The sequence below is a fragment of the Emydura macquarii genome, unplaced genomic scaffold, assembly GCF_026122565.2.
Source record: "Emydura macquarii macquarii isolate MOO-44397 ecotype Brisbane River unplaced genomic scaffold, CSIRO-AGI_Emac_v2 contig_75, whole genome shotgun sequence".
NCBI lineage: Eukaryota > Metazoa > Chordata > Testudines > Chelidae > Emydura > Emydura macquarii.
The window spans coordinates 5,538,532-5,554,757 of NW_027130212.1; the positions used below are offsets into that span (position 1 = coordinate 5,538,532).

General features: G+C 39.2%; 1 protein-coding gene across 4 annotated transcripts in view; it reads right to left on the reverse strand.

Annotated features, from left to right (window-relative positions):
• USP25 (ubiquitin specific peptidase 25) overlaps window positions 1-16,226 on the reverse strand; it is a 139,505-nt gene that overhangs the window by 13,831 nt on the left and 109,448 nt on the right. For 2 of the 4 annotated variants that reach the window (XM_067543203.1, XM_067543196.1), the window contains exons 19-21: window positions 9,631-9,744; window positions 6,683-6,778; window positions 2,591-2,769 (exon numbers count right to left, since the gene is read on the reverse strand). In XM_067543203.1, the coding sequence (XP_067399304.1) occupies window positions 2,591-2,769; window positions 6,683-6,778; window positions 9,631-9,744 (389 nt within the window). The remainder of the gene's footprint in view (window positions 1-2,590; window positions 2,770-6,682; window positions 6,779-9,630; window positions 9,745-16,226) is intronic. The other 2 variants (XM_067543212.1, XM_067543220.1) reach the window with 2 other exon arrangements.

A 16,226-nucleotide genomic window follows, 5' to 3' on the forward strand; every position in this document is an offset into this window, starting at 1 on the left:
TCCTCCAGAGCTCCATTCCAACACCCTACTACCTCTATCTCTGATCCAGCCCATTCCCTCTCCTCCACTCTCAACAGCTCCAACCCAGCCAGCCCCACTAACCTCCCCGCTCTGCTCCAATCCAATAACCTCATGGACCCTGGCATGACTGCACCACTTGCGTTATTGTTATGTCACTGAAATATTGGGAGTAGAAGCCTCTTCCCCTGTACTCGTAAAGAACCCCTTCTATGGCTCCTAGATAAAGTAATGAGATCACTTCTGTTTGTAATAGGCTCTCACGAGAAGGGTCCCTGAAGAGGGGTGGAGAAGGAGATGAGTAGGGAGGGAAAGTGTGGAAGTGAATAGAATAACCATTGACATCTATCTCCAACACACGTGCCTGAAGCAATATCAGACCACGGGGCGAGGTGATTCCCCAAGTTTGGCTCCCCACTAGTTCCAGTGTGGCTTGCAACACTCCCGTTAAAACTGCTGTCTGGACAGCAGGCTGGAGCTGATGACTGGAGTAAGATGGCTGGCATCTCCTCAAATACTGGGATAGTTTTCAGGATGTGTACTCCAATTGTCTGCCCTGAGTGGGTAGGGGAGCCCATCATTCCTCTTGGGTCAAATATTTGTGGGGCTTCCTGTCCAGGGTCAAGATGCAGAACCCCAGTGATTTTAAGGTGGTCCTTTAAGGAGCAGAGAACAGAGTCAGTTCTTTTGCTAAAGGATCTCCTCCTTTTCCTGGAAGGGAAGGAGAGGGATTGGCCGCAGGATGCTTGAGATGACAGCCTCCAGTAGGGCCAATACAGCCAGGGTGGCATGGAATACAATTGTTATCCTGGCTCCAGCTTGTCAGCCTAATGCCATTCTTGTCTACTTTGTGGAGGGATTTCACATGGTAATGGGGAGGCTTGAAGCTGGGGCGGGAGACGATGATGGTAATGAAGAATATTTCTCTGTCTGTGATGTCTCTGTTCCAGTTCTGAATGCCAGCACCACCTTGGTACCAAAATTATCCCAAAAGGGGATCTCAGTGGTCCTGTGTGGTATGTACCTTGGTGCCTTACTCGGCACAGTTGTCAGTATTGCTGCCTTTGCCAGTGCCAATGTCTGTGGTGCTGGCTTATTTCGCACCCCTTGCCACAGGGCTGAGGTGCCCTATCCTTATAAGAGCAATAACTCTTCTCATCTCTGTGCTTGAAGCTCTGTCTACGCTAAGATCAGCCCTTTCTTCTGGCATTGCCTTTTAGTTGGGGCGTTAGTGCCAGTGCTGAAGTGGTAGCTGGCTTTGGTGCTGAGACAGTGCCGGCCAGTGCAGACAGTCCCAGCCTCAGAGTTATTAGCCTCAATGGGGCCAATGCTGATATTGCTGGAGTTTTCTTGCCCGTCTGCCTTCCTTTCATTGCCAGACCTTGGGATGCGATGTCTACTTGGAGGGGCACTCACTGAGAGTTCCTTGGAGATGGATGCATCCTCCAGGTCTCAAGGGACATGCATTGCTTGCTCCAGGAGGTATAATTTCAAGCCAGGCATCCCTCAACTTGTGAATCCTTGACAAGATTTACACACCAGGCACTTAATGGGGATGTGGCTCTCTCCCCCCGGTTGGAAAAGAAATTGCCTAGCTCCATCAACCAAGGAATGAGTCATTCACAGGTTGGACAGGGTTTAAATCCTGAAGGTTGTGCTGTAGCAGTTGGCGTGAGGCACCACACACCATTGTACAGGGAGATGTATAGGGACGGATTTCCTTTATTTCCCCAGAAACATTAAAATTAGAGAATTAATCGAAGATAAGAAGAGTAAATTAGTATTTCTTCTCCAAACTAAAACTAGAAGAGGCATCTGAAGCTACGAAAAAGGTGGCTGATCTGACGCTTGCTAGGTTCTGTCTCGCTGCCATGGGTGGTAAGAGGGAACTGAGAGTCATGGCCGTTCCATGCTTCATGCCTTTGCACAGCAGCAATGAGGTGGCAGAGAGTGCACAGGAGGCCCCAATAGACACTGCTATTAAAAAGAAAAAAAAATCACATGCATAAGGTGCATGAATTCCTATAGTGGTGCACTTGACACACTGTAGTAGAAGAACCCGATTTACACAAATGGAAGGGCTGCAATGGAAGTTAACTAATGAACATTCTAAGCAGTGTTCCTCCTAGCATTTTTTCCATCTGCAAGGTGTTTCACACAGAGAGAATCTCTCATGCTCATTAAACACTGAGAGTGTACCAAAGGGAAACCGACCAGAATCCTGCAATTGTAATCTGTTTCCCTTTCTAACAGCAAATGCAAGATACAAAAGTAAAGTTATTCATCTGGAAATCTTGTACTTTGAAGATACAAACTGGTAGATGCAATTGATTACCACCAGACCATAAATCTCAGAAAAAGGAACTGAAGTGAATGAGATACCAATCATGGAAATCATGCACATTTTGCATGAGATGGATCATGGCCTTACATGGGGAAGATGTTAATGGACACGTCCCACCAGGAGACAGAATATCTGCAGAGCTTGAATCTTTCACCAAATACCCTATATTTGGAGAAACTAACTAATCTCCTTTTTTGTATAAGATTAGCATGTTTTGTTTACCATTACCTTTCATCAAAGCTCAGATTGTGATCTCCAAACTGTTCCAGTAATGTTCTCTCAATTATTTTCTTTGGTGCCTCATTCTGCATAAAGTAGACAACTGCATGATGCAAACGGTAATCACGTTCAGGTGGTGGATCTTCCTGAGCCAATTTCAGTAGTCGTGCATACTCCAATTTAATTGCCTACATAATTTAACAAAAAATATCAGTTTTTTCTAGTTAACCCTTGAAAGGTGAATTATAATTTTTATATTTATGAAGTTAATATCCTCATATTGCTGGCCATGCTACAACAAGACGTTTAATAATCCCCCAGCCCTGTCCTATTTACATATTCCCAAAGTACCCTTGTATTGAGAATCATTTTACATTTTAAAAAACAAAACTGAGGCTGTTCCACTCTCTCTCTGATCAGCTAATCCTGGCAACAGAGTAGTACTTATGTACCTATATGGGCAGAACTTTACTTCAACACCATTTTCTCACCTGTTTTTAAACCTCTTCAGGGAAGATTTATCCTTATACTATCCAACCACATCTCTAGCCCTCCCCTCTTTTTTACCCAAGGTAAAGATACCTACTATATGTCTCTACAGCCAGAAACTGTATAGGACAAATTGCAGCCATTTTAGCCAGTGCATTATTCTGAAAGCTTACATGGTGAAAAACATTTCTTGACCAAGGTTAAAATGCAAAATTTATTTTTAGAGAAAGTTTAATGAACGTGTACAGCATTTAAAAATATATATATTAAAGTATGATGGAAAATGGTTTACACTAAGAATCTAATTATCTGATTTCTACTGAAAACAAATGCTTAAACAAGTTTCTATGCTGCCTTACAAGGCCTTAACAGCATAAACATTTAGCATTTTACACTGTATTTCCTTTATGCTAGTGTCACAAGAAATACTTTTCTATCTTTGTAGGCACATTTTTGGTTTGTTTGTTTTTTTAACAAAAATGCTAATTTTCATGAAAACTTATGTTCATTAACTGCTTAATTACTGACTCTGACCAATGTGTGGAACAAGAGACAAATAGCTGAGAGAAATGGTGACAGCTTTTACTACATTTCAAGATTCTTTTTCTGAAGGTACAAAACCAGTCAAACACTATGGTCAACAAATGTAAAATTCAAATAAGTGATTTTATACCACTTCTCCACTCAGGAAAATGTATATAAAACACTGCAGGAAACTATAACAAGTCATGAACACCACAGAAAAACAATATCCAGTTCCAAAGTACTCTGATAAACATCCAGTTCAATATTCCAAATTCCTTTCTTCCCAAACACTTGGCAAGACTATTCATCTCAAAGTCTTCTGGATTGCAGCAAGACTTATCACCATTTCTTCCACATATTTAAATATCTTCTCCTATGTGTGTTGCTACCTGTTTCCAAAATTGTAACTTTAACATTTCACAAACATAACAGTCTGTGTTTCACAGAATAAATTGGATATTGCAGGTAGTTCCTCTTTCTACTTAGGAATTCAAGCGTTTCTTTCTCAAATACACTCTCCCTTCCAAGACACTCAATACATAGGTGACGCTATATGTTCAGAAGCATGTGAAGACTGGAAAAAGCCCTCATCTAACTTTTAAGGGTGGGCCTTTAAATAGTCTAGTGGAAGTTCTGTGTGTGTGTTCATTTTTATTCTTTTCCTTTGACTTACCAAAATGTGATTGGCAAGCTTTGCATGATCTCACAATTGAAAGGATCCACCATCAGGACCAAAATAAGGGTCTAATTGATTCAAGGTAACCATACCAACAAAAGAGCATCTGCAGTAGGAGCAATTACTAGTACAACTATACTAGTATAGCTATACTGGGAAGCCCCATCTAGCATGGACAAGGCCTGAGACAGAAACACTTGATACATTCAATTTAACGGACCGTTTACCAACAGAAAAAAAAACTGTTTCCATACACATTTTTGACTTGACGTAGTACAGTAAGAGGCATCTTATCTGAGTTCTTAGATTCCCATATGCTGAGCAAAATCGTAGTTTTTCTTTATATAGTATACAGAAAATGTGATTATAGTACAACCAATATATCAGAGAAAGTTTCTTTCAATTTCTCATAGGAAGCAATACACAAAAATCCTAAAGAATATGTTTTGCTAGATTCTGCAAGCTACGACAACTATCCGATAAAGACTTCAGGTTTTAGTGAAGAATGGTAGACTCATTTCAAATAAGTTTCAACAAGAACAACATTAAAGCAAACATATCCTAAAAACAAACTGAAGAAAAAAAACATGAAAAATCTTTGTAAGCCCTCTTATTTCTAAAATACCACAGAAAACAAAAAATGGCTTATAATTTTATTAAGACACTGAGTGGCTAAGAGACTATGGAAAACTATACTGAAGTAACATGAAGTTAGACTTACATTCTTCAAGTTAGGAAATTCAGTACTGAGTCAGCCACTTCACTATCAAATTGCACATGTAAGCCAGAGTATTAATTGACAATATCGTACATATGGCTTCTGTATACAAATACGACAACACCAACCCCAGAAATACAGGAGAGCTAAGAGTGAAAAGGTTCTCTTATCCCATGGGAATTTTTGAAATGTATAATATTTTCCTTATCTCAAATCAAGACAAAAAGAAGTTTTTGTGAATCAAACAAAATTTTAAATCAGGTCAATCAAAATATTTTGTTTTAATTTTGACTTGTATTTCTTACTATACGTTAACCTGCACTTCAAAACCAAGTCATTTCAAACCCAAAGGTGTAACTTTTCACTTGGTATTTTCAAAACAGAAAATTCATTGAAACCGACCTTTTCCCATAAAAAAAATTGTTTTGATGAATCTACATTTTCCAATGAAAAATGTTTAGTTGAAAATTTCCTGAACAGCTCTATCAATAGGGAATCAGCAAACTCCCATCACAAACTCTAATCAAACCAACTCATAAGTATGGTACATTGAGTATAGAAGGCCATATCTGTCTCACCTGAAATTATGCACATTTAACAAACACGTCAAAACAAACGTTAAGAAATATACCCTTCTCAAGGTAAAATTCAACTTCCATTTTTCTTTTAAAATACCATAAACACACACTCCCACTGCAAAACAAATTTGAAAAGAATTTGCACTATGTCATGGTGGCTCTTCCACTAGCACACTAATGATTCAAAAGCTTATGAACTAACAATTCAGAAAGTTTACATATTAAGAAAAACTGATAAAATCTGGATATGTTTTCTAAATCTGATGTTACTTTGAAAAGTTAAATCATGGACATCCTAACCAATATCTCCCCATAATAAAGTACACGATGCAAAAGGGATAATACTGACACCATTACAGGTAAATCAAACCACACCATTCAGCTAGTTATTTTATGGAGGACAAGAGTCAGAACACATTTATCTGAAAGGCTTTGATGAACAATGCACAAAACTTAACAGCGATGTTCCTGGGTCAAAATGCTGGACTTCTCAGAGACATAATAGTGGAAGTTTGCACTTAGGCTTGGTCTACACTAGTAATTTATGTTGATATAACTATGTCGCTCCGGGATGTGGATTACCTACATCCCTATGCGATGTAGTTATACTGACCTAACTCCAGGTGTAGACAGCATAAAGTCGATGAAAGAGCTTCTCTCATCAACATTGGCACTGCCTCTTGGGGAGGTGGAATAACTATGCCAACAGGAGAAGCTCTCCCATCGGCATAGGTAGCGTCTTCACTGAAGCGCTACAGCGGCACAGCTGCAATGTTGTAAATGTTGACAAGCTCTTAGTTATGAAAAAGGAAAAACAAATACTGTCATTATTCAAACTCACACAACTAGTTTTGATATTATGATGTATAAGAAAAAAATGTGGGAAGCTGTGACTAGTGGTATCAGAAAGCTTTATTGCTAACACACATCCCCATAAAAAAAAACCCAAAATAAATTTAAAAAAACCACACAGATAGTAAGATTTCTATATGTTTCTCAGGACAAAAGCATCACTAACTGCAGGACGGAAGCCAAGAAAAAGAAAACAAATAATCTTAATATGCATTAATAGGAAAAAATCAGAGGAGAAGTAAAGATGAAAATGTTAGTTGTACCTTAAAGAACCCTGCTTCTGGCCCACACCTGTCATAAATAGTCCTGGCTTTACCTATAGCCATGATAATACCTTGCATGTTCGGGGTCAGCATGACCTGCCACAGGGGATTTAAGGTAAAAGTTTTGAAGGATTAATATTTTAATGATTTAAGTCAATATGCCTTTAGACTCATGCAACATAAAGAGCAATCTACTGCATGCATACATTGGAATGGCAAATGTTTCAGTGTTAGAATTTTTGTGTTGTGCAAATCCATCGTAGCATTTTTCTCTGCTTCTAACAAAGCAACAGCCATATATGCTCTAACAGATGTTTACATCAGAATTAAGAAAGTAGGTAATAAGAATTATTCCAAATGCACTGAAAGCAATTTAATAATTATATTGGCAAAATGTGCAAGGAAAAGAACAGACAGTTCAACACTATTATTCAGCAAATACTGCAAAATGAATTAGTACTAACATAAAAGAGACTGTCTTACTAGCAAGGGATAAAATCAAAGTTTCTATTATTTCATATAAAAAAAATCCAGTCAAAATTCAGAATTTTTATGATGTTTAATGATACAAATTTTTATTTTGATCATTTTGCCTTATTTTTCCCCAGATACTTCATCATTTAAGAATTGTATTATTGCTATAAATTGTATATTAAAAATCAGGATCAGGGTCCCATTGTGCTAGGTGCCGAGCAGACACACAAAGGCATGGTCCCTGCCCTGAAGATTTTGTGACATTATCTGAATTAAGAAGCAACAAGTTTAACCAACAGGAGGGAAGTGGGAAGGGAAGACAAAGGCAAAACCAGTAAGATTATGCAGTTACACAGGTTAGTTATGTGCTCAGATCGAGACTTCCAAGTTACTTGAAAGGTCTTTTTCGTACTTATATAGAAATAAACAAACAACAGCTCTGTCTCCAAATGCCCCTCAGTCTAGGCATCACTGGCTGGCTAATTTCTTGCAGGCATCACAAAGAAGTGAGTCTTTATGAAGAGAGGGCAGAGAGCCTTGGGAACAGCTCAGGGAGGACATCTGAGATGTAAGGACAGCATGGAAAAAAGCACAAATACATTGATGGGAGAAGCTGACAAATGGACACAAGGTTAGCACCACTGGGGAAGAAAGGGATGTGTAAGACAAAGGCAGATAAATAGGGGGAGGCTGAGTTGTGAATGTCCTTCAAGGTGAAAATTAACAATTTCCTTGGAACCAGTCAGGATATCATAAGAACTTTCTTTAGAGCTGAATTATGTAGGACATAAGGTCATAGGACACAGATATGTAACTGCTGCATTCAAATCACACTAGGTCTGACTTCACACAAATACTACGGTACCAATTTAAGTTTCATTCCCCATCCCATTCTGCAATTCAAGTTTCTGACAGTTGATGGGCAGAATATGACTTAACCTACTTACTTCTGCACAAAGAAGTAACCCACCAATATACGTTTGCATGAGTTACTCAGAACCTAGGTCCGGGTGCCAAGGCACTCTGCATCAGCTATGTCCTCTCTCTGAGCAAATGGACAGGAAGTAGTGGTGAATAGGGTGGAGCTTTGACCCTGTATTCCCCACACACCCGCCAGAAAAACTATGGTAAATTGGGGGGATTTTAATTTGCTGCTGATCTAGGCCAGAAAAAATCTACTATCCTTCTGGAGCAAGGCGAAAGCAGGAAAGAAATTGTTTTTCATAGGTTTGGCTCTGAGGCTCTATGCTACTCAGGTCGACTCCTGCAGAGGAGCAGTTTATGTACCACCCCCCCTTACTCTGAGTTACGCCACAGGGAAAAATTTAACTTTTAATTTGCTTTTTCTAGTAGTGGTGTCATATGAATGCTATTATGAAATAAATGAGAATTTTTAAACAGCATTTCTAATATTTCCCTTTTTTGTTACTTTTCTTCTTTAACTATTACCATAATCAGTTGGAGCCCTAGCATAAAAGGACATAAAAATCAAGAACTAGGAAACAGTTGGCTGCTACTCAATCCTTCACTCATCCCTCTGTGTCTAAATATTTCAGCTTGTATCTGTAGGACAATCGTATCTGTAGGACAATTTGCTCCTCTGAATCTGTCTAAGCTTAGCAGATGAGAGATATAGTTTGAACCTTAACTTTATTCAACTGACAAAAACAAAATTCAGAATGTAATATAGTAGTTCAATAACCTTCATAGACTATACTTGGTCTAAGATAACCCTCAACTTCCAATAGCTCAAAGGTTCACATATATGTGCCTTCCTAATTCAGGATTGCCAACTGTCTGTAAATTTACAGACAGTCAGTAAAAAAATGTACAATTTTAACACTGTCTGTAAACCCGTAAATAAATGAAAATGTCCGTGAAATTGGGTAGAAATAAAACATACTGTATTTTGACTTTGATTGTTGTCATTGAGAATCACTTCTTGTATCATAAAACTATACTGACCATAACTTTATGAATTTCGTTTTCTATTATTGCACACACCCAAAGAATCCGATTGATCAATTAACTGCAACTAAAACAACGGCGTAATTCCGAATTCCTGTGTATAGAATATCACGAGTGAATAAACACTTTTGTGACATTATTGTATTGTTTATGGTATTTTTAGTGATGTCAGTAAAAAGTTTACTGTGTCAGTAAAAAAAAAAAAAAAAAAAAAAATCGACTTCAGATCTTCATGTCAGTAAAAACTAAATGCAAAGTTGGCAACCCTGCTTCCTATAATCATTTCACATCATACAAAAATGTGCCTAATTAGGGTAACTGCTGCTATCTTTTCATATTCTTGTTTTAAATTTGAAAAGATGATTATCATCACAAATGGCTAATCTTTTAGTTATGCAGAAATCTGTTAAGCGTCACAATATGCAAACATGCCAAAAATTCTCACATCAGGCAGCAAAAGACAGCACTAGAGTAGGAACTGCGCACAAGACTGCAATCAAAGGTACCTCATCGTCATAACCCCCCTCCTCTGACTCAATCACAAAAGTCCCTACATCAGGAATCGCCACCTCTACAACTCGCTGGTTAGGAGCTGGTTGAGCTGGGGCGTTATCAGAGCTCTGCAGGAGAAAATCATCATCAGTAGCGGAAAAAAAAATCAGAAAAAAGAGAAAAGAAAAGAAGAAACATAAAACGACAGACTGATAAGTAAAACTATCCATGCTGCTGGGGTTTGCTAGACTTTGTGGTCGACCATATGGTACACTTTATAGAACACCTGCATTCTTTCACTATTTGGATTTTTGAAAGAAATTTAAAAGGCATGAAAAACAGTAAGTAGTAAATTTTATACTCTGAATGTTTCCACAGGTCTTGGCCTTCAATTTATCTTCATATCTTTCAAGGAAAGCGATTTTTCCTTTTTGATGTAAAGTTATTTGCCATTGTAATTTTCATACCCTCCCTGTGACTGAAATGATCTAATGTGTTCTTGTTGCCATTTTTTTGACACTAAGAGGCAAATTGTGAGCTGGTGCAAACTGTCAGGGCTCCACAGACTTCAGTGGAGCGATCAAAGCTTACACCAGCTGGTGATCTGTCATTGAATCTAAGCCAAGCAATTATGTGCCATAGGAACAAAATCTGCTAACATCTATATTCTGATAGAAGCACTATAGTAATCCTTTATATTCTATTAGCAACCAAACACCCCACTTGTTCCAGACCTATACACACACAAGACAACAGATTTCATATCCTGAAGACCTTACAACTGGAAATGCAGCAACAGACAAAGGGCAGGGGATGGATATAGAACAGCAAGTAAATGATTGGGGTGGTGACTGGGACATGGCTTATCACAAATTTTGCTAGGGTTGGGGTTTTTTTTTAAGCTGGGAGAAAAGCTTGGGTGAGGAAATGAACATGAGGAGAATAACAAAGAAAGGAGAAGATGGCTGTGAGGAGAAGGGAAAATGAAGAAAGGAAAAGACAATGACAGTAGGAGTCTGTCTGAAATGTACATGCTTATGTAATAGTAGATTATTGGAACCAGCTAACTAAAATATGTTTGGACCAATTAAGAGCTGTTTTTAGGACCTAGTTGTTTAGCAGCTACAATGCACAGAGCTTCTATACTAGGTATTTGCTTAATTTGTGTGAGAAAAATTCAGAAAAATGTTATCAAATACTTAATATTCTCTTAATACTTTTATAAACTTTTAACTTTGCCTCTTTATGCACATGGAGAGATTACATTCATGGAGGACAGGAGGGATTGTTGTTTGCCAGAGGCTGGGACTGCTTGACAGGATGAATCACGTGATGATTATCTGTTCTATTTATTCCCTCTGAAGCACCTGGTGTGTGTCCTACACGTGTACCATTTTAGGTGCATGTGCACCCCTGGAACTTTGATTGGAGATTTTTGGTAGCAGTGCTTGTTCAACCCGTGAATATGCCCTATACATCCTTGTGCCCTATGCCAAAGCACCCTCAGTTTCTTTTCTATCACAATGTCCTGCAGAAAAAACTCTGAAGGAGAAGAGAAGGAAGGCAGGTAATGGAGTACCCGTAGGGGGACACACCTTGAAGAAGTCCAGTTACTGCACAAGTAACTTCCCGCCTTCTTACAGTAGTGTCCCTAAAGGTGCTCCACTTCAGGTTACTCCCAAGCAATATCCTGACAGGCAGGAGGAAGCTTTAGAACAGAGTCTAATACCAAAACAAATTGACAACTGCACCATCTGATCTAGAGGCATGAAACAAAGTATAGTGGTTAGAGAAATGTATGTACTTAAGTCCAAGTTGCAACTCTGCACATTTCAGCAATTGGAACATTCTTGAGTAAGGCCATGACAGTAGATTGTGACATTGTAAAATGAGCTAATGCTTTAGAAGGAGGCTGAATGTGGGTGAAGTTGTAACATAAAATGATATACTCAAATATCCATCTTGAAAGTTTCTGTATAGAGACTGTAGAGCCTTTGGAACTGTCTGCAATTGAAACAAATAGTCTGGGAGACTTCCTGGATGGTTTGGTTCTGTCTAAATAAAAGGCTAATGACCTTCTGACACCCAAGGTAAATAAGGCAGATCCCTGCCTAGTCTGATGTGGTTTAGGGAAAAACCTTGGGAAACGAATGGTGTGGTTAATATGAAAATTGGAAGATACTTCAGATAAATATTTTTGATCTGGTCATAACGATGTCTTTTCCTTGAAGAACATAGCGAATGGAGAGTCTGCCATGAAAGCCCCGAGTCCTCTCAACATCCAGGCAGTGTTAATGGCCACCAAAAAAGCTGTTGTCCCCTGGAGGTGAAGCAATGAACACATAGCTAATGGCTCACAAGGGTAATTCATAAGGCTATTATCAGTCAAGTTTAGATCCCTTATTGGAGTAAATGTTCTAATTTGAGGGAAAATCTTGAGAAATCTTGATGTAGTGGTGAGCAAAAACCAGAAAATCTTCTACTAGGGAAAAAAAGGTTATTACAGCTACTAATTGAACTCGGATGAAACTCATAAGACGACCTGATCTTTTTAATTCAAACAGGTAGCCCAGGATAACAAAACAAGAAGAGAGTGGGCAGGAGGAATCTGTCAACGGCTCTGCCAGAGGTGGTATCTCCTCCATTTCTGAAGTTAACATGTCACAGGGATTCCTTTCTACAGTTTAACACCTGTTGCACTTCTATTGTACAGGTAGTCTCTAATCCAGAGAACCATTGAGGAGCCATGCCTGGAGCCAGAGAACTTCCAGACTGGGGTGAAGTGTCTGACCAGTATCCTGAGACAACAGACAGGAACTGATCAGAAGCCGCAGTGGTGGACGAAAAGTGGAATGAAGTAAGGACACCAAATTTGTCACGGCCAAGGCGGTGCAATCAAATATGACATTGGCTTTGTCTTACTTGACTGTGAACTTTCAAGAGCAATGGTGTTAGCCAATATGCATGAAGGAGGCCCTTCCTCAATCACTAGGAGATTCCTTCCTTATCTCATGGGTGATCGAGTTCCCCTCTCAAACAAAACTTCTTGCACTTTGCACTGGCTGTGGTGCAAAAAGGTCCACTTCTGGAAACCCCCAGGTTAGAGACATGCTGCTACGGACTTGTGAATCCAACTTCCACTTGTAACTCTGAGAGAAGCATCTGCTGATGTGGTCAGCCATGGTGTTCTGAATACCTGGAAGGGAAGAAGAGATGACTATCTGGTTAGCTATGCACCAATTCCAGAGTTTTATCACTTTGGCACAGAATGAGGGGGAGCACGTCCCAGCCTGACAATTGATGTAGAACGTGCAGGTCAATTGTCTCTCATGATCATGACAGATCTGGCTCTGATCAGTGGAAGGAAGTGGGAGCACGCCTTCCTGACTGCTCTCAGCTCCAAAACGTTAATGTGCAAAAAATCCTCTTGGTGAGATCACTTGCACTGGATATATGGAGTGAGATGAGCTCCCCATGCCTAAAGGGATGATTTGATAACAGCCGTCAGAGGGGCTTGAAAGAAAGGAACTACCATACAGATCTTGGAAGGGTTCTTCCACCAATTGAACAAGTCCAGAACCCAATGAAAACAGAGACCTATCTGTCTACACTGTGCTTGTTTAGTGTGTAAACTGTCCTCGCCCATCCCTGGAAAAACTGTGGCATGGTAGGTTACAGAGACAAAAACTACCATATCACCTTATAGCTGAAGACAATTTCTTGCCAAGGTTGAAGGACCAGATAAGTCCTCAAAACAAGATTTTTCAGGTTTGTGAACCAGCAGGTATGTGCAGGTAAGTAAGCCTGGGCTGTCACGGCATCTAGCGAGACTCCTATAAAATCTATTTGAACTGAAGTCAAAATGGACTTTTGAGATTGAACTGGAGGCCTACACAGCGGAACAAAGATCTTTTCATTTGTACTGCCAATAGGACCTCTTGATAAGATTGACTCCTGAGGAGCCAATAGTTGAGAAAAGGTAGATGGCTACAACTGCCACGGCCTTTGAGAATACCCTTGTGGCAGAGAAGAGGCTGAAAGGGAGCACATGGTCTTGGAAGTGATAGTAGTCAACTGTAAAAAGTAGAAACCTCTTGTGAAAATGGTGAACTGTAACATTAAAATGTGTCCTGAAGGTCAAGAGTCACAAACTAATCCCCTGAAGCTAGAGACAGAATTATAGCTGCAAAGGTCACCAGCTTGAAGTTCTGTTGTTTCATACAGATTCTTAGATGTCTGAGATCTAATATTGGTCTCCATCCTCTGTTCTTTTTGGGGTCCAGAAAGTACTTGGAATAGATCCCCTTTCCCCTGTGCTGGGCTGGAACTCATTCTATGATGACCCCTAAGCGTAGAAGGAAGACAACAGCCTGTCTCAGCAATTAATTGTGAGATGAATCCCTGAAAAGAGAAGGGGAAATTGGATGGGAAGGAGATCTGGAGGTAAAATGGATGGAATAACCATTTGTTATGACTTCCAAAAGCCCATTTCTCAGATATTATTCTCAAGGTGGTCAATTCTCAGATTCTCAGATATTATTATCTCAAGGTGGTCAAAGTAGCATCAGTCTTCTCCCTTGCCTGGGGATCCTGGCACAACCCAGAACATACAAGTCTGAAATGCCCCTGCAAGTTGGGAAAACACAAGCAAAAGGGGACGACAAAAACCCTTAAAGGAACTATGTACAACTATACACAAACTATGTACATAACAACACCAAGACATCCAGTAGAAGCAGACGTGTGCAGCACTCCATCTTCGGCCCAAGGCAGTTGAGATGGAACCAAAGGCAGTTCGCCCATGCAGCCCTATATATCCTCAGTACGGGACACGAGTATGGGTGGAGAGCAAAAAGGGCCGAACTGGCACTGCTACCAAAAATCTCTAATCAAAGGTGCAGGAACGCCTGAAATGAAGGACCCATAGGGACATAATTTGAAGAAAAAGCATTATGTTACAGATTCTAACTACTTGGCGACATCTACTTTCTCAAACATACACATACAATTTTCTTTCACTTCTACAATTAATTCCTTCCCCCAACCACAATTTTGTGAACTACTGGGACTGTTCATTACACGTGATAGGTCTGAAATGAAGTGTTTTATTCCCTGCAACCAAGCTGGTATTCATCAATCACAGTGTATCTGGAGGGAACCCAGCAGACCCAAAGCAGAGGACAAGGTAGGCAGGATATCATTCAGGACTTGAGGAGTTTCACATCCTTATTTTGGGATAACACACATAGGTACAAGACACAATGTATAATTTTCCCAATCTGTTTTGCTATCTTGGCATCCACTTTCTGATACAGACTCTACTATTTTGTTAATCATTACATAGATTATTTTCTCTGAGAACATAGAAAGCCAGCTAAATATTGAACTAGGAATATTGGTGGCAGTATGTCTTGGCATCAAGAGTTAGATTAGTTTCCCGGTTGATTTTAACTACAACTCGATGGTGTCTCTGCTCTCCTGCCATCACAGTGACTGAGAAATAGGAGAAAAGCACTTCTGCTTTGATTAAGCACCAATCTAGGATCCCATTTCCATGTGGAATCGATCCACAGAAGTATCCTAATTCTTGATGTGAAATATGAGCATTTACTGGTATATATGCTTGCCTATTAGATTCTGAGTTTAGATGTGCTAGTTTAGCTCTGAACAATTAAAACACAGGCCATGTTTTTATTTTATTTATTTTTAAGGAAGAATGCATGAACTTTGCACATGCCCAACTTGCTCATACACTACTCCATGATGCCTAAGCAAGCCATGCTGGGGAAATAATAAAGAATAAACTGACATGTTACATTCTTTTGATATAAAAAACTATTATTGTTCCAAGAAAGATGCTTGTGATTTCAAAATCACTATTCATGCAAACATATTTGATCAAATATTTATACCACAGTTGGTCAAAGAATATTTGCTTAATGCAAAATTAATTGAATTTTAACTTTGTAAAGAATTCATGAAGCAGACTCATTATTTGCAATTCTATTCAGGACTCAAAATTATTTGAAGACTATCTGAAGTGAAGTATTGGAAATCTTTGGAGGATTCATGTAAAAAGTAATTACCCAATATATTCTGGCTGGTGTAACATATATATTCTAAGTTAAATACATACATCTGATGAATCATGAAGACCAGTTTCGAAGGTGTGGGAATTCAAATACTACATCCTAGAAGAGGGTCCCATTTCAGATAGAACTGAAGCACTAGTAAATGTAGGGTATTCATGCTTTCTCCCAAATATTCAACTAACTCTACATATATTCTCCATAAATACAACGTTTAACCTTAAAAACTACATCAACTGATGCAGCCTTTCAAGGATACTGACAACTCCAACTGGTGTCTCAAAATGCCCAAATAACTGTTCTGGATGGAATACTGTTTTATATACTCCAGTAACTAGACCATCTACAATTTTAGAAAACTATTAATTGTAGGTGGTCACAAACATACGTGACCATTATTTAAGAAACAATGTACTGTACTTCATAAGAAGTGTGATAATTACATCCAATGTATGTACTTCACTAATTTCACACTACTAACAGCCTTTAGGTACACTCCATGTCTTCCGGACAGAGTATAA